The 18,338-nt window shown below is 32.1% G+C and overlaps 3 protein-coding genes across 5 annotated transcripts; 1 reads left to right on the top strand and 2 right to left on the bottom strand.

The window, feature by feature from the left end:
• Positions 1-1,174: 1,174 nt before the first annotated feature.
• On the bottom strand, positions 1,175-2,060 carry LOC137833164 (uncharacterized). Its single transcript, XM_068641523.2, has one exon. The coding sequence runs from the start codon at positions 1,890-1,892 to the stop codon at positions 1,440-1,442; it is 453 nt and encodes a 150-aa protein (XP_068497624.1). The 5' UTR covers positions 1,893-2,060; the 3' UTR covers positions 1,175-1,439.
• A 6,644-nt stretch (positions 2,061-8,704) lies between these two features.
• Positions 8,705-13,075, top strand: MNS3 (alpha-mannosidase 3). Its single transcript, XM_068640514.2, has 6 exons — positions 8,705-9,083; positions 9,310-10,274; positions 10,475-10,736; positions 11,791-11,988; positions 12,177-12,325; positions 12,481-13,075. Exons 1-6 carry the CDS (start codon positions 9,006-9,008, stop codon positions 12,728-12,730), a joined length of 1,902 nt encoding a protein of 633 aa, XP_068496615.1. The 5' UTR covers positions 8,705-9,005; the 3' UTR covers positions 12,731-13,075.
• On the bottom strand, positions 13,030-17,668 carry LOC137832373 (potassium channel KAT3). 3 transcript variants are annotated; one of them, XM_068640511.1, is made up of 12 exons: positions 17,233-17,624; positions 16,664-17,007; positions 16,353-16,568; positions 16,113-16,268; positions 15,947-16,004; positions 15,532-15,849; positions 14,936-15,175; positions 14,666-14,764; positions 14,534-14,566; positions 14,258-14,443; positions 13,477-14,176; positions 13,030-13,296 (listed from the first exon to the last, which is right to left on the bottom strand). In XM_068640511.1, the coding sequence occupies exons 2-12, from the start codon at positions 16,843-16,845 to the stop codon at positions 13,163-13,165; spliced, it is 2,322 nt and encodes a 773-aa protein (XP_068496612.1). In that variant the 5' UTR covers positions 16,846-17,007; positions 17,233-17,624; the 3' UTR covers positions 13,030-13,162. The 3 variants fall into 3 exon arrangements, with proteins under 3 accessions (XP_068496612.1, XP_090159527.1, XP_068496611.1); XM_090303401.1 differs by having other exon boundaries at positions 14,936-15,233; positions 17,233-17,463; XM_068640510.1 differs by having other exon boundaries at positions 16,664-17,668.
• Positions 17,669-18,338: the final 670 nt, after the last annotated feature.

Here is an 18,338-nt window from a genome sequence, read left to right as displayed (position 1 = left end):
ATAAAATATTGTAGTTGTAAATTTATCATTACACTCTCTCATAACTCCCAACAATACATGTAACAGAAAAAAACAACCCACATAAACCTACTAAAAATCGAGAAAGAGACCAACCTTATAATCCTTAAAAAAAATTAACCAATTAGGAGTAAAAAAAAAACTAACTTGTTATATAGTTAAAAACTGTAGTTATTTTGGAACGGACATAATATTTATATATACAAAATTATTTCTAATTTAATAATATTATTGCTAATACATTTTTTTTTTTCACTTTTTTTGTTTTTTGGATGCGTTCCAAATCTGTAGTTTAGTGTTTGTTTTATCAGCTGTTTTCTTCATTTGCTTATATAATAATGATTCTTTTTATCCTTTTCACTTTGTTAGTTTCTGTATCAATATTTTATCACTATCGACCATCATTATTGGTATCGAGCATCAACATCATTACATATTCCATTAATTAGCTTATTGAGGATAACATAATATTCATATATTTCTGAAATGAAGTGTTTAGATGATAGGAGATGATGCAATTGGGTTTTGTCTGATAAAAAACAAAATATGATGCATAAGATTGTGAATTATACATGACTTTAATTAATAGGCAGAAGAATTAAAAGGAGACAAGTTTTTTTGTTATCTTGACTTTGATGTTGCGGAAATGTTTTCTTACTTGGAAAGTTTGGTATATTTATTGTGACATGGATCCGACTTGTGTGGCACATCGTCTACAGAGCCGTCCCTACAAATGCATAATTCATTGCATGCAAGAACAAAGTGAACGCCACGACACTTCAATGGGAGTCTAACATAGGACTTTTCCTTTCCCCCAAAAAATGCAAATTCACATGCCTTTTCTCTTATTCTCCTCTCTTCTCTCCTTTTTTTTATCACCATTCATAACTTCTATCAAATCAAATCCATTAACTGGAACAAACAAACATATATACTTCAATACACTCTAACTCATCTAATACAAAAAAAAGGAGAGAAAACAGTGCATTCATTATACTAAAACCAAACTGAGCAATCAAAACCAAGAAAGGAAAAATATACATACTGTTTCATGATTATTATTGGTTGAATTTTATTGCACTTATAGAAATGGAAGTAAAAGTTTAAAGTATGCAAAAAGCAGGAAAAATATAGGGAGTGACGATGAAAAGGATGCTCAGTAGAAAATTGCAGAAAGCAAAAACTAAGTCTCACTGATTTATTACAGTATACATTTGGTTAATTCTTATTTTGTCTTTTATTACAACATTAACACAAGGCAAGAAAAAGGAACAGTAAGTAGTGATGGATAAGGAAGAATTAAGGATCAAAAGCAATGATCAATATCATCTTTCTAATCTGAATGCTCCACGTGTATATATGACATGAATGTGACGGTTATTGTAATGTGTAGATCTTGGACCTTTAAGTTTTGACTCGTCTCAAGGCTGTGCAGTGGCAGTGAGATGGCAGTGGAAGGAGGAGGAGACCGAATTGGGTTGATCATTGTGGCAAGGTGAGGAGCCAGAAGGAGGGACAAAACCCTTTGGGAGCATCACAGAGAAAGGTCGTGAGTCACGTGACTGGTGCATGTTCTTGACCACCATCTTCTTTCTGTGCCTCATCATGTTCTTGTTTCTCCTTGTTCTTCTCTTCTTGAAGCGTTCTTGTTTGGTGAAAGGGGTGGTGTAGGGAGTGTTCTTGAGGTAAAAGATTTGGTAGTTCTGTGGAGGGGTGATGGTTGGAGAAGGGTTTTGGTGTTGGATGTCTACTGCAGTGGAGTAGTGTGAAGAAGAAGAAGAGGAAGAAGAGGAAGAAGGTGTGTAAGAGAGGAGGAAGAGAATGAAGAGTGTTATTGTGCAGATGCACTTTAGGGTTGGAGTGAGGTTGGCCATGAGAATGAAGAGTTGAGAAGTATGAGGGTATTTGGTGGTGCATTATTTGTGTGGAGAGGAAAAGGAGAGTGGCGAGATTGAAGATGAACGAGAATTCCAATGGGTGGTTGAGACTTTTGAGACGATAAAGGGAGAAAAGAAGGAGAGAGGAGAAGATCGATTCGTGAACAAAAGTTAATAGTATTGGAAGATGGGATCGATTTGTGGCTTATATATAACATAATCATGTCCTATCTCTACTTTTTCATAACATCTAATTAGGATTAGTTTTCTTTCTTAAACTAATCTCAACTTATTCAAACTTTATATATATATATATATATATCAATTAGTTACATCACATTATTTGGATATAATTTTTATTAAATGCTACATTATTTAATATCCTTCCATAGAAGAGAAAGAATATATCAACAAGAAAAGGAAAAAAAAAATAGACAAAGAGAGTACAATATCATTGAATAAACTCTAGCCCAATCATAAGACAATGAATGATGATTCAATCATTAAATTTTATTTTAACCTATACTTAATAAGTACATTGAAAATAATAGATCAATCAAATATATAATTCTATCATTCCCTTGATGGAACACTGATACAGAAAAGTTAGAATGGTCTGATCAATGATTTATTCCAAGAAGATCAAGAAACAATAGAAGGCTTCTGGTCCCAGAATGAAGCCAACATCAAACAAGTGCAGTGAAATTGCAGCATGTCTTCTGACATCACTGTAGGGTGCATTTTTCATCCCTTCAAGCATCTCTTGTAAGTACCTCTTTATGTTTTCTATTTTATATAATTCTTTTGCTAATAGAAAAACAAAGGTTTAGATTTTCATTTCTCAATGATCCTTTGTGCATGATATATAGTTTATGATGAGTTTTAAAAAGACGATAACCAAAAAAGTTATATCAGTAAAAACAAAATACGTCAAGAGATAGATGCAACCATTAAAGAAAGAACAAGAGACAAACAAAAAAAAGTGATTATGTAAAAGAGGAATCAAGAGATTAATTTTAATATAATGTTAGAGATGTCACGGCTAAAAGGTAGGATACGAAATTTTATAATATATAAATATAATTTTATAAAGTTGACTTAAATTTAAATTTTATTATTGAATGTAGAGTTTTAAAGTTTATTGTACACTCTAATTGAATATCGAAAACTCTTAAAAATGTTAAAATATTTTCATGCACTTTAAACAAATTTTGTTATTTTGGTTTGTGCTGCGTTTAAATATTCTTTGGATGCTTCGTGGATGAAATATTTGTCTTAATTACTGTGGAAAAAAAATTAGGTTTAAGGTTACTCATATTTTTCGTGAAGGAAATGCGTGTGCTAATAAGTTGGCTAAATTAATATTTATTTATAGAGAATTCTTTCATTGGTATAATAAGTTTCCATCTAGTATGTTTTTAAAATTATTTATTAATAAGTATATTCTACCTATGTATCGTTTATGTTAACATATGAGTTTTGGTCTAATCCCCATATTTTTGTATTTTCTTTCTTTTTCTTTTTTTAATAATATTTTTTTTCATATGATGACAAATGATTGTTGTTACTTGATGTATAAGCCTAATTGAGATGACAAGTAGCATAGTGATATCTTACGTGAAAACTTTTTATATAAAAAAATACTATATATTAATGCTTTATTATTAGTGTTAAAATAATTCTATGGATTAAGTTGATTTTGTATTTTAATTTAATATCTTATATTTGATTAAAAAAAAGGTATAAAATTAACACTTTTTTTGATGAAAAGCAAATTTGAAACCTATGGGTTGATACTGTTGGGGAAGCAGCTTTAAACCATATAAAGGTAATTGTTTAATGAAAGGGTTGGTTTGCTCACATCAATCAGTAATCAATTTAACTTTGATTTATGCTGTCTCTAACTTTATGTAAATCATAATAAGTGGAATTAATAGTTGTCTCCTTCCATTTCTTACCCAACATAATCAACTCCCAAATGCTAAAAACTATAGCATTTATAGTGTTTCGAGTTTCGAATTACTATTAATTAAGATTAAGTATTTCAATTTTATTCTACATTTATAATAAATGATGAAAAAAGGATGCAGATTATCTTAATTATCATTTTTTAAGTATTTAATTAATTGTATATTAGAACTCGAGCTAAGTTGAAGCAATATTGTGCTAGTTGATTCACAAAATTAATACTATTTAATTATTATTTACTTTTTTTAAACTTATAATATTTACTTTTTATTTTATAAAAATATTAAAGTTTTCTATAAACATGTATGATATACAATAAGTATTCTTCTATTTAGTGTATATAAATAATTTATTTTATTTTATTCTTAATAATATTTTAAAATCATATCTTATAAAATTCATTGTGATGAAAACTTATATAAATAAATAAAAAATCAAAACATTATGGAGTAAATTAAAAAAATTAAACTAACACATAGTAAAAAGTACTCCTACTTAAATTAAAAATAATAATTACTCACATTCAACATACAATTATTCACTAAGTGTCTCTTCGATTCTTTACAATATTTTCTGATTACAATTTAACTTCAATATAATATGTAATAAATACTATATTTAATTTTTTTAATTTTTTTATAATAAATAAAATCACATAAAATAGTAAATAATATATATACTTTTATTTATACATAAATTATAAAATAAAAGTACAAACAAAGGATGGGGGAGAAGGAAAAGAGAGAAAAAAGTTTGAAAGGTGATGTTGGTTACTGAATTGATTAGATGATGTGAGTGATATAACTGGAAAAAGAATTGTATTATATAATTAATTACTTCTTCAATTGTACGAAAAAAAACAAAAAAATAAAATAATATATATATATATATATATATATATATCAAAATTTGAGTGTTTATTGACGTGTACTAGATATGGGTTGGATTGTGTTATCCTTTAACTCACATTAATTTTATTTTATATAATTGTTTGCATGTTAAATATAATTAAATGTTTTTATTTGTAATTTCATTAATATTATATATTTACAAATTTAAAATTTTGTTTCATGATTTATTTAATTTTTTCATAATACTTTTATTTATTTGTAGTAAAAAATAATATTTAAAATTTTATTGCTGTAATTTTATTTTTATAAAATACTTAAATTTGATATTAAAACATTATATATTTTTTAAGGGTTGATTCATATATTTGCAAACCCATATTCATGTACTGGAACAAGCCTCACGTATTAGTAGTAGCATAGTTTATACGAATTAATCCACACCAATAAATTTTTACGGAACAAAGTAAATAAATAATATGTTAGGTATTGTTATGAAATTTCACGTTTAAGATCTCAAATAACAACAATCATCTATTATCGTATAAAAAAAATATTGTTATTAAAAATATAAAAATTAAAATAAATTCTATATTTATAAAATTATTTATAATTTGATAATATTATAAAATTTATATCATTAATTTAATTTTTTAATAACTTATTTGCTTTTGGATGTTTTCCAAATGTGTAATTTACTGCATTATATATGTTTTTTTTATTTGCATATAAAGATGAACTTTTATATTTTCACGTGGTTATGTTATTTATCAAATATCTTATTATTATCTATAACTATATGCCTATTAATTTTAATATAGGTTATATCAATATTATGTTAGATTCTTATCTTAAGAATAACATAAGAATGGGGTATGTGAAATTTTCTTTTGTTTCATATAAAACAAAGTATAATAGGCAAAATCGTAAATCATGTATGACTTTAATAGGAACAACTTATAACGAGAGATTTTTATTTTTTTTTTAAAAATGACTTTTATTATAGTGGAAAAGCGTTTAAAATATGTATTGTGATTCTTAAGGTATATTTTATTTATACCCATATCGTTAAAATTAGCTATGTAAGTATTTTTTTCTTATATTCAATTTTTACAAATGATAAAAATTTAAAATACATAAAAAAATAATTTTAGATGAGTTAAAAATGAAAAACAAAAAATAACATGTAAAATAATAATGATGAATTGATTAATCAACCTCTATTTTTCTTCTTCTCTAATTCGAGATTCTCTTCTTTTTCAAGTTTTTTTATATTCTTTCATTGGTAGTTGACGTTAAGGTTAAAATTAACTTCATGATAATTACAAAAGAATAATGGTTTTATCGATTAATAGAGTTGTTTGAAATAAAGTGGAGAGAATGATTAGAAATAGAGGTTATTTTATTTGAGATTTAGTGTGGGAACAGAATGAGGGAAAAATACTCTCTCTCTTTTTGTTTGTTGTTGTTTTAAAATAAAAAATTAAGACAATAGTGAGAGAATTAGTTTGCATATAAAAAATGTCCATTAATATTAGTTTAAAATTTTCAAAATATATTTTTAAAATAGTTCACATAAAATAACAAAATACTCCATTATATTAATAAAATAAAATATATTAAATAAGGGTAGGATGAGAAAAATATTTTGTAAAAAAAATATAGGTTGTGCGTTTGTTTAATGTGTTTTATTTTATAGGATTGTTCTTCTTCCTTTTAGTTATTTGTAGACACGATAATATATTTGTCTTTTAAATAATTTAATTAGTTGGTTTATTCAAGAATCACAATAAGCTTATCTAATTTAATAAAGAATGCTTATGAATTTTTAAGGATTTATAAAAGAAAACAACAACCATGAATCGCGATGGTGAAGTGTATTAATTATAATGTTTAAAGGAAAATGTTTCAAGTAGTTTTCAAAAAGGGTGCAAGAAACACTCACATTATTTTGTTATGTTTTATCTTCATTGAACTACATGTGTCATTCTTCCTTTTTTGCTATCCAAGTTTAGATAACACATATAATTTCTTGCTCTGTTTTTATTTTTTTGCATTTTCCTTCTTCATAAGTTTTTTAAAAATCTAGTTTTTTTTTTTTTTTATCAGTTGAGCTTAAGGATATTTATACTTACGATTTTTTTACGTAGAACTGTTTTAAGATTTTCATATTCTTGTATTTTATGGATTGAATTATTTGTATTTCTTTTTTGGGTACAATACCTCTAAAATGAACAAAGTAGTTTAAGAATTTATTTTGTACCTTATATTTTGGGTCAAGTAGAATATGACTTTAGGTCAATGGCAAAATAAGGTTAAATAGGTAAACCATTTAGGATTATATTTAGGTTTCTTTAAATACAATGTAAACCCTAGACGTCGAAGTGAAGTTGCATATCCAAAATAGTTATTTCTCTAAGTTACTACAATAAGATAAAATTATAAGAATAAATGGACCAAACCTTCTCACATGTACAAATTTTCTTCGTCAATTTCATTTCTTTAATCACTCCTTATTACATGAACTTCCAAATTCTTAAAAATAAAAGTGTTTTTGACTCAACCTTTGTAATTTTCGATTAAATAATCCATATAACAATTTTACATTATTAGAACGAGTTTTTTTTTTTCTCTGATAAAAAATCCGTCAACACAAGTAGATAATAATTACATATTTTTCATAATAACATTGTAGGTAATGTAGTATCATGGGCCAAGCCCGATAACATGCATAAGGAGATCGCCTACCAATGTCCATATCCAAGAAAATAATGTATCATGCACAAATTAAGGGATATCGAATAATTACCTTTTATTATAGAATTAGACTAGTATCAAGACAAAAAAATAGATTAGATATTTTCAGCCTATAACAGGAAATACACCAACAGAAAAGTCAAATCACATATTAGTTAAGAATACATTTATTGTTGTCAATGCTGAATATTTTAAGTTAAAAATTGTCAAAGAGTATATATATTTTTAGAATAAACTTATATTAGACAACTCCATAAATACAATTAAGCTTAAAAGATATGGTATGAGAATTGGCCACTGAATTCGTGAAGATAATTCCTACCATTTTCCTTTTCGTTTTCTGATTGAGTAAAGTAAAATTGATCATTTTATCAATACAAAATAAAAAAAAACGACACAAGAAAGAGAAAACTTCGGTATAAATGTTGCATCAAATAAATTCTTCAGCTTACAAAGTGACACAAAAATTTGATTCTTGTAGTAAAAGTCAACATGGTCAATTTTTTGGTAAACATTCTCAACATCATAAACCAATTAGACATGAATTCATAGGCTCCCAGGGTCTGGGGTCTGGGGTCTGTAAGGTAATCACACCATGTAAGAAACAATCAACCCACACCTATCCACACAACTAAAATTTTATAAAATTTGCATTTATTTATATATATTATAAAATGTTTTTTATTTGACGAATTTTTGACATTTCTCATACTACTTTTTTATAATTTATAATTTGTACTGGTCAATCTTAGTCTCGATAATCGATCGTGTCAAAATACATGTAAAGATACTTAATAAACTATAATAATGACACTTACATGAGTTCTTTATGAACCACATTCATGTTTCGGATTGTGCAAAAAATATATCCTAGAAATCAGCTAAATGTTGATTATCTGAAAGATGATAAAGATATCTTCATATATACAAGCATACCAATATAAATCAGGAATTGCGCCACATACATCAGGGGATAGCTCATGTTCAGTCCATCCGAAGGGTTCATGACAAACTCTATAAATAAATCTTTTCCAGAGATGTAAGGTATGTCTTAATCCGTTTACAAATATACAATTCTTATATATAGTATTTACTTGACTATCGAAATAACTTTTTCATTCGACTAAGCACCAACTATTGAAGAAGGAGATTTGAAAGAAAAAGCGTACAGACGTACCACCCTATTTTCCTATTAAGTTACATAATTAATAAACAAGAAAAGAATCAAATAAATACATATTATATTTTTAAGATGTAATAAGGTACTTGATAAAACCTGAAGACGATTTGTAAAATAACAGGATAATTAAAACGTGCTGAATGCGTCAAAGGAGAACACCATTGATCTGAAAGTTCTTCTCATACATAGATATTGCAACAACCCTTTTCCCGCAGCGGAGAAACTTCTCTCTGTGTTTGGTCGCATGAGATGATGCTACTTAAGCATAGAATCCCGCTGTTCCTACGCAATCGAATTCCTAGCTAGATTGTCGTGTCTCTTTTTTCTCAATTGGAATTGGTGATCGGATCCAACACCATGTCCAAGTCTCTGCCCTACTCCACCAAAGACGTTGACTACGACAACGCCAAGTTTCGCCACCGTTCTTTCTCCAAGGTACGCCTCTCTCTTCAATTCAGATCCAATCGTCGTCGTTTTCCCCAATACCTGCCTTCCTTATCTGCATCCATTCCTCTAATCCTCATCACGCTAATTGCAATTCTCTATAATCTTCACATTAGTCTCTCTTTGTACTCCTTGCAATAATGATTTTTTAATGGACATTTGTGTTAGTTTAAGAAGGAACAGATGTTTAGCTCTTTGCTATGTGTTGATTTTCCAGGTTGTTACTCAGAACTTGCTCACCGGTAACCTAAAGCGTGATTGTGTTAGCTGTAGTACGGGAAAGTTTCTGTTCTTAATATTGATCTTTGGTGTGGCTTATCTTGTGTTGGCACACGCGAGTTCAGGTGGTGTAGTTTCTAATGATGAAAAAATTGTGAATAGAAACAGTTACGCCAATGGTAGCATTGTTGATGGTACTGGCAAAATAAAAAAGTTCTGGAGACGGCCTCCGAGGCTTCCTCCTCGATTGTCGCCGGATGAAAAGGTTAGAAGTAATGGCGGTGGCCAGATATTGGAAAATCCGGATGCTGTTAGGTCAATGTGGATTGCTAGGCAACAGAAGGTTAAGGAAGCTTTTCTTCATGCGTGGTCTGGGTACAAAAAATTTGCCATGGGTCGTGATGAACTAATGCCACTCAGCCGGCAAGGAGTTGATGGATTAGGAGGGTTAGGTGCGACGGTTGTGGATGCTCTCGATACTGCCATGATCATGGGTCTTGATGAGATTGTTGCTGAAGCTGGATCCTGGGTTGAGGAACACCTTTCTGAGAGAATTAGGAACAAGGGTCAAGTGAATTTATTTGAAACCACCATTAGGGTTTTGGGTGGACTTTTAAGCGCGTACCATCTAAGTGGTGGGGAAAATGGAACGAACATTACTCAAGCAGGACCTAAACCGGAAGTTTATCTAGAAACTGCTAAGGATTTGGCTGATCGTTTGCTATCTGCTTTTACGACCAGTCCCACTGTTATTCCCTTTAGTGATGTTATTCTTCATGACAAGTCAGCACATGCTGCTCCAGGTGGATTGAGTAGCACGTCAGAAGTTTCCACTGTACAGCTTGAGTTTAATTATCTCAGTTCTATATCTGGTGACCAGAAATATGGTTTGGAAGCAATGAAAGTCATGGATCACATGAAGACTCTTCCAAAGCATGAAGGACTAGTTCCTATCTACATCAGGTATGGAACTGAATATAACTTAATCATTGTATTTGAAATTAATATTCAATTGGAGTAATTTTTGATAAATCTTTTGATTGGTTTTGTTCATATACTTATTTGATTTCAACAATTTTCTTGTCACCTTTAGGCCCCTGTCTTCTTTTCTTTTCTCATTTTGTTTCTACTGACATTTAGTTATCTCTAATAACTAAATGCAGCCCTCATTCTGGCGAATTCAGTGGTGAAAATATTAGACTGGGATCTCGTGGTGACAGTTACTATGAGTACTTAGTTAAAGTATGGCTTCAGAGTGGAGATAATAGCAATAGTAATACATCATTTCTATATGAAATGTACAAGGAAGCAATGAATGGTGTTAGACATCGTCTTGTTCAAAAATCCATTCCAAATGGACTAGTTTTTGTTGGAGAATTACCTTATGGGTTAAACGGTGATTTCAGCCCAAAAATGGATCACTTGGTATGCAGTACTTTCTAATTTTTAAATTTGGCATTGCAGGCAATTTATTTATATAGTAGTTGCTTGAAGATATCGTTCGCTAGAATTTGTGCAAGAGAATTGACCTAGTTACTGTGTCATTTGTAGTATGCTGCACTTGCTATACAGTATCTGACAATCATGAACTATGAATTGCTGGATCGGTTTGTTATTAGAAACTGTTAACTTGTATTTGATGTACGTGAAGTATGTAATTCAAATTTTTATCGCCTGAGAAATTATGATATTCCCAGTTTTCCACCCTTCGTTTATGTATGATGTTATAGAAAACTGAACTGCAGATGTTCCTGCAGGGCTACACGGTTATCATTGTCCACTGTACTGTAATAATAATTGTATGCATCTTCAATGCTATGTCATGTTCTGCCATGTCTGTGTGTGGTTTAAATTCATTCCATAGACGTTTTAAATTGCCTATATAATTTGTTCTACACATATCAGGAACTGCATTTTCGTCGTATTCTTAATTATACATCATAGGAATCCATTTTTATTTTTAACAATTTAAGCATATAATTACAGTACTTTTTTGAGACGAGGACGTCATAATTGTACTCAACAACGACATTTGAATGAACACTGAGACTATATTTCACAGTTGAGGTTACAAAAGAATGATGAAAAAATTGCTACCATAGTTTTCTGAAGCCTGAACCATATGATACTGTGACTGGTCCGGAAATTTACATTTATGATAGCAGTATTGATTCCGAGTAGTAAGATGGGTTCTATTGACAACTTTAATGCTCTTAGAAAGATTTTGTCCCAACATATATGGAGAAGCTTTTGAGTTTAATAGATTTCTTTGAGCAGTGGATTAGACACTGATAGTATCAAATAGGTTAGTAGAAAAATATCTCTTATGTTATTTGCTTAATTGTTTTCTGCTCTCATTTTTTATCTCATGAAAATTCTGTTAAGCGCTTTGATCATAATTAAGATTCAGGAGTTCCCTTGTTGATGTTGACTTGTACCTACTAACATTGATGTAAAATTGTGATGTCTGCCCTTTCAGGTGTGTTTCCTCCCTGGTACTCTTGCACTTGGTGCCACTAAAGGCCTTACAAAGAAACAGGCAATGCAAAACAATATGCTTAACTTTGAAGACCTAGAAAATCTGAAGCTAGCAGAAGATCTGACTAAAACATGCTACGAAATGTATGCAGTAACTTCAACTGGTCTTGCTCCTGAAATTGCTTACTTTCATACTAAGGTTAGTAGATTTTTTATGGCATTTTGGATTTCATCAGTTGAAAGAAGATCACAAGAAAAGGAAAAAATGCATCTCATTATTTACTAATGCCCGCTCATTTATGTTCTACGGTGCTGCTTATGGAAATAATTTGTTTTTCGTAGCAAGAATAGACACATGACATCTTGCCTCTTGCTTTTCGTGTCCAGGATTTTTCCGAAGAAGGTCATGACGGAGGAAATAAGAGCTCAGAATTTGTTAATGATATCATAATAAGACCTGCTGACCGTCATAATCTTTTGAGACCTGAGACTGTGGAATCGTTGTTTGTTTTGTACCGCATCACAGAAGATCCAAAGTATGCTTTCCCCTTCTGTTGTATATGATTAGTGCATAGTTTTATTTCTTCTAGCCATATCTAAGAAACAGTGAAGGCAAGCTTAATTTTTCTTTTCCTGTTTTATATATACATTATTTTTTAAAATAACTAGATATGACTATCTTGTCTTACAGATATCGTGAATGGGGTTGGCAAATCTTTGAAGCTTTTGAAAAGCACACAAAGGTTGATACTGGTGGATATTGTTCCCTGGACGATGTAACCAGTGTTCCTCCTCATAAAAGAGACAAAATGGAGACTTTCTTTCTAGGAGAAACACTTAAGTATTTATACTTACTTTTTGCGGACCGCTCTCTTATTCCTCTGGATAGATTTGTTTTTAACACAGAAGCACATCCTATACCAATCAATTTGAAGAAATGAGTTTTATTCATAAAGGCATTCAACAGTCAATTATTAGAAATACGACCCTGTTCTCACAAAGTGAGATGCTTTTTTGAAGTCAGTCTAGCATCTCTTACACTGACCAAGAGCAGTTCTGGTTGCAAAGGAAATGATTAGCTGGGTTCTCTGTGATTTTAAAAACTGTGAAATACTGTTTGAATCATGCAATACATCAGCAAACACACTTAGAGACCGTCAATTGATTATGACTCATTTTCTTTGTTTTATAGCCGGCCGATCAGAACGAGATTGTAAAATTTTGTTTTTAGTCATGAACATTGAACAACAAGCAGCTTTTGTAATTTAATTGTATGGTTTTCCATATCTTTCTGGATGCTTAGCATTTTATGATTCGATTACACGGTTTTCATCATGTTCATGTTCTTAAAGATGCAAACTATCTTCCTAGCATCATGAACACAAATTTTCGTTATCGCAGCCCACAAGAAAGAGACGATCTCCATCTCGGATGACATTTATGTCATCTATCTCTGCATCCTCTGTATTTACTACTTTTATAGGGTTGAAGCCGCCAAATTTTTCACCTGCAGTTTTGCAAGTTTATAGTTAGCAAAAAGAGCAGTAAAAAGTTACACTGTTTTTGTATTATTCCTTTCCCCAGTTAAAATAGTTATTCAGTATGTGTGTAGGAAACTATAATTGCTCTTCTGTAGGTTCTTAAATCATAATTCATCATCAACATTTTGTTTGAGGTTAAAGCTTACCGGCAATTTTGAGCAGCTCTTCCAACGAATCGGGCAGGATTATTAATTTTCCGTGCCTTCCCTGTGAGGTACTCCTGCATCCATTTAGCAGCTGGATTGTTACTCTCTTCTTGGGGAGCCTTGCCGATTCGATATCACTTGTACAGTTAGAATGTCTTGAATTGGAGTTTGTGCTTATTTTTTCTTTTTGGTACTTGATAGATCTAATACCATCATGTCTTCTGTTTCTCATTGAGCTACCCCTGTCAAGGCGGATTTCTGGCTCTATCTCTATTCTAAATTCATCCAACTTCTCGTTTTCTTGACTCCTTTTTTTGCCACAAATGCTCTTGTTTTTCGGCTGTTTTGCTAGAGCATTTTGTGTCCACCCTATGGAATTTGGGTTAGGATTTGAGTTTCTTTCCAGCAGAATTTCAACAATATCTAGATTCCCTTTGCGTGCAGGGGTTGCATCATGCTCGGGGATCATGCTATGTTTAGTGACTAAATGATCATCATTAGTCATCTTACGCAAACTGGTCTCAGTTTTTCTAAGATCTATGCACTCTCCTTCATGCATTAATGAATGCTCATGTGAATTATTTGTACACTCGTGAGAAGAGCTTCCTATCGTGTGACCTCCTTGAAGCAGTTCATTTGGAAACCGCCCAGAATCTGTGCATGGATATTCAAAGCCAAAATCTTCACGTCCCTTCAACCTCTGTCAACATATAAAAGTGGTTTATATTAAATATTCCCCATGATTTTTGAATTTAGAGTTCTTCAACATCCTCATTATTACCATTAAAAGGTTATCCATTACAATTTGTGCGTCTCCTGGATTTGCTTGTAAAACATTCATTAAGGATGTTTTGTTGAGTCTTAAAATCTGAGAAAGTTCTGTGGTCCTAACGGTAAAAGGCTGGGCTATATGATATAAAACTCCAATCTCTCCACACGCATCTACTGCAACTGCTTTCCCATGAACCTGAATTGTTTAATGTAGAGACAGAAAATTACATTCAGTTATTTCATATTTTGAAGTTGAATAAAATGTCAGGATTTTGAACATTTTTACATGATCACGCCCATCGATGTAGCGAACCAGATCCTGCAACAAGTAATAGTTTGAAAATATTTTTTTTGTCAGTAAATATTCTCCAATATTAACTAATGCTTATTAAATCATTCATGATTTCTGCTAACTCACCACTGCCCCTGAAACCAGCACATAAAGTTCTGTGGAAGACTCGTTTTGTAGTATCACATCTTCCTTGGGTGGGAAATATTCAGCCTCCATATCTGAAATCTATTATTACAGGGTCACTTGAGTCAAGTATGGATATTTTAGCATTAGTTTTTCGTCTTCTTACTCTTATCTCAGCCAAAGAAGAATAACACAGAAGGGAAAATGGACGAAAGTAAAGACAAAATGTCACGATGATAAAAACAAACAAGGCACGTGGGGTATTAGTATTACCAGCTGGAAAAGGAAATCATGTGAGACTCCTTGGAAGAGGTAGACCTTTTGCACGACAGGAAAAAACAGATGGTGTGCAATGCTTGAACGAATTGCCTTTGGAAGATCATTCAATGTTTCTTGCTGCTTCAGTCCTTCTGTTTTAAACCTCAAACATATATGTGACAACATCTGATCTTGTATGCGATGGGGCAAATGGTTTCTTGATGCAAATTCAGAAGCTGCTTTGACTGTGTCTCTCTGCGTCACCAAAACCAATCCTCTCTTCATTAGACGGAAGAAATAAAATTCCTCTTATCTGAACCAGTTATTTTATTGGAAAAGAGATAGTTAGTTATTGCTGAAAATGAAACTGCAGTGGAGCCAACATACCATGCAACTAACAGGAAAATTTTGCTGTTTTAAATGTAACACCAAAATGTGGGGCCTACAGAATATCTAAAATTAGCTTTTTGAACATTGTCTTGGATAGTGACTTTGAAGGGCATTATTAAATGAGAGAGAGAGTTTAGTATAGTCTAACGCTTGTATAATAATTGGCACTGATAAATTGAGCACTATCAGAATAGAGAAAACAATATTTTTAGAGTACTTACAAAATTTCTGGTACGGCTGGTCCAGTGGACTACAAGGTTGGTCATGTTGCCAATGATGTACGATGTTAAACCCAAGTTGAACAGCATGTAAGCGATATCAAACAGCATTTCTCTTGTGTTCTCAGCATGTAAATCCCCATAGCCGGTGGTGGTAAGAGTGACAATGGACCAGTATATTGCAGTGACATATCTTTCCCAAAGACTTTCTTCTTTGAAATTTGGGTACACTGCACCAATCCAGGTTCTTTTGGAATCTGGGTACCTATCTGCAATGAGATAGTTAAAGCATCCCGCACAGTGCACAGCAAACAAGGTCACCTGAAATTTTGTGATAGTGGAAATTAAAATCTAGAAAGTACCTTTAAATTGTAACAGCAAGAAGAACAAAGAAAAGATTTGAACTCTAGTGGCTTACAGCAATGAGCTTTGTGCATCTAGTCCAGAAATAATTGAAGCGAATGTCCTTTTCAAGTCTGAAAGCAAAGCATAGGTGCTATTAAGAAATGTCATTATGTTGCAATTAGAAGCCTTTGATGAAAACCATCCATAACCATAAAGTTGAATATGATATGATGGTGCACCTTGCAAACAGAGAACTGACTCGTCTCAAACGCCATAACCGAAACATGTTAAAAACTTTGAAGCCAAGTTCATTGATATGATTGGTTAGGAGGAAGCTGAAGGATTGAAACGGTATTGTTGAGCAGACATCAAAAGCAAACCAGGAGGATAGGTACCTGCAAGTTTGGTTGAGCTATGTAAAGTAAGCAGAGTTGTTGTAGCATCATTTTAGCTTTGAGGAAGAGTTTATGTACATTCACCTGATTGCAATCCTCTTTGGATCATCAACGAGAAGATAAGAATGGTGATCAAGGTATGCAACAAAGAATGTCAACACTATGTCAATTGCAAAGAAGCCATTGACAATGTTGTCTATGATGAATAGAGTATCTTCCTTGTAAGGCAGAAAGGCAAACTCAAATGGGCAAATCCAAGCTGAGTATATGACTAGAACAACCAGTACCAACTCCCAGGCCCTGTAATAAAAGTACATGAGAAGATGCAGACACAAACAATATTCACAAGAGTTATGTATCTTCTAGTGACTATATGTAAAGGGTCATCACATCACCTGTAGCGTGGATTGAAAGGGGAGATTACGTATCTTCTAAGTCTAAATTCCTGGTTAATTCTGGCTCCAAGAGATGGCAGGAGATCATCATTGGCCAAAAAGCTTCCTTGGGAAATATTACCCATTTGGAATTCATCTAGCCAGAACCTCTGGAAGAAGTTTTTGGCACAGGAAAGCGACATGTGTGTTTAAATTTGAATCCTCAAGGCTATGTAGAGGTCGTTAAGTGTTCATGGGATTGAATTGAACCCTCAGGAATTGGCCATATTTATAGTCAGGTTGTTGTTGACTTGGATGCACCGGTTTAGACTACCTTTTTTCTTACTGACTTGTCCTTATGTAGCCTGTGATAAAGGAACAATCAGGAAGCTTATGAAACTAATGCAATTTAAAAGATAGATAAGGGAGTGGTAAAATTGTGTAGGGAAAATCCTTCTTCTTGCCTCAACAAATTAAGATTGACAACAAGCCTGTGATAAAGGAACAATCATGAAGCTTATGAAACTAATGCAATTTAAAAGATAGATAAGGGAGTGGTAAAAACGTGTAGGGAAAATCCTTCTTCTTGCCTCAACAAATTAAGATTGACAACAAGGAAGGAGAGTGGTGGAAAAATGATAGCCCGGCAAGTGGCAGACAAGAGAGCAGAGACTTTCTGAAATGCAGTTGCAGACAATTTTGTAAGTTGACTAGGGGATACAAAGAAGGTGCATATGGTGTTTCTTGCTGTGTATATGGTGGTGCTATTGGTGGCCGTGGGGTTGGGTTTGGTGTATGTGGTGGTAGCTCCATCACTACATATAAGGGGTAGAAATTATATAATAAAAATATAGCCTTTTGCTTTGGAAGAATAGATTCAGGATGAAACATATTGGTTAGTGTTTAGTTCACATTTCAAATGACAAACCAGACAGACAGTAGAATGAGTGGGGATTCTATGTAATACGACGCGTGGGCCAGTAAGCCTTTTCTAGGGGGTTGTAACACACTAATACTTGTCCAAAACCAACTTAACACAAAGTCTCAATTATCAATTAATGTTGCTGATTATCACAATCTCTTCATGTGCTAATTCACCTCCTTTCTTTTTCTCTGTAGTTTTGGTTTGGCCGACAGAGAATGCTTCAGATTACTACCGACCTTTCACCTTGGATTAAGGGGCCTTGTGGCCCATATATGATTAGGTGATGATAATCTGCTGCATGTGGATTATTGTGAAGTAATGTGTTGACAAGTGTTTTGGAATTATGAGGTAAAATCATGTATTGTCATCATTTTTTTATATATTCTCTCTATTCATTCATTCTTGTCTTTAAGCCACAAGGTAGGATGTCTACATTGCAAGGTAACAAAAGTAACTGTAGTTTGTGTGACGTTTTGAAATAGTTAATGGAAAGGAATGAAGCACAACATGCTTCTGGTTTTTGAAGGCAGAAATTCCAAAGCAATATAAAGTTTTGAGAGCTCTCCTCAGTTAATTTAGCATGTGGAAGAGGGTCATTATCTAAGTACTGGTCCCATATGAATATCTTTCAAGAATCTTTCCCCAGAGATAATTGGGGGGGATAGCAAAACCCACTTGCTTCTGTACAAAGGCTGTGCCAAAGAGAGAAGAACAATCTGCTAAAAAGCAAAAATATGCGAGCAAAATATAAATAGGACTTCTTGTCAAGTA

This window comes from Phaseolus vulgaris, chromosome 6 (genome assembly GCF_051622355.1).
Source record: "Phaseolus vulgaris cultivar YP4 chromosome 6, ASM5162235v1, whole genome shotgun sequence".
Taxonomy (NCBI): Eukaryota; Viridiplantae; Streptophyta; class Magnoliopsida; order Fabales; family Fabaceae; genus Phaseolus; species Phaseolus vulgaris.
The sequence above is the reverse complement of the archived record's forward strand: the minus strand, read 5'-3'. Positions and strand labels throughout refer to the sequence as shown.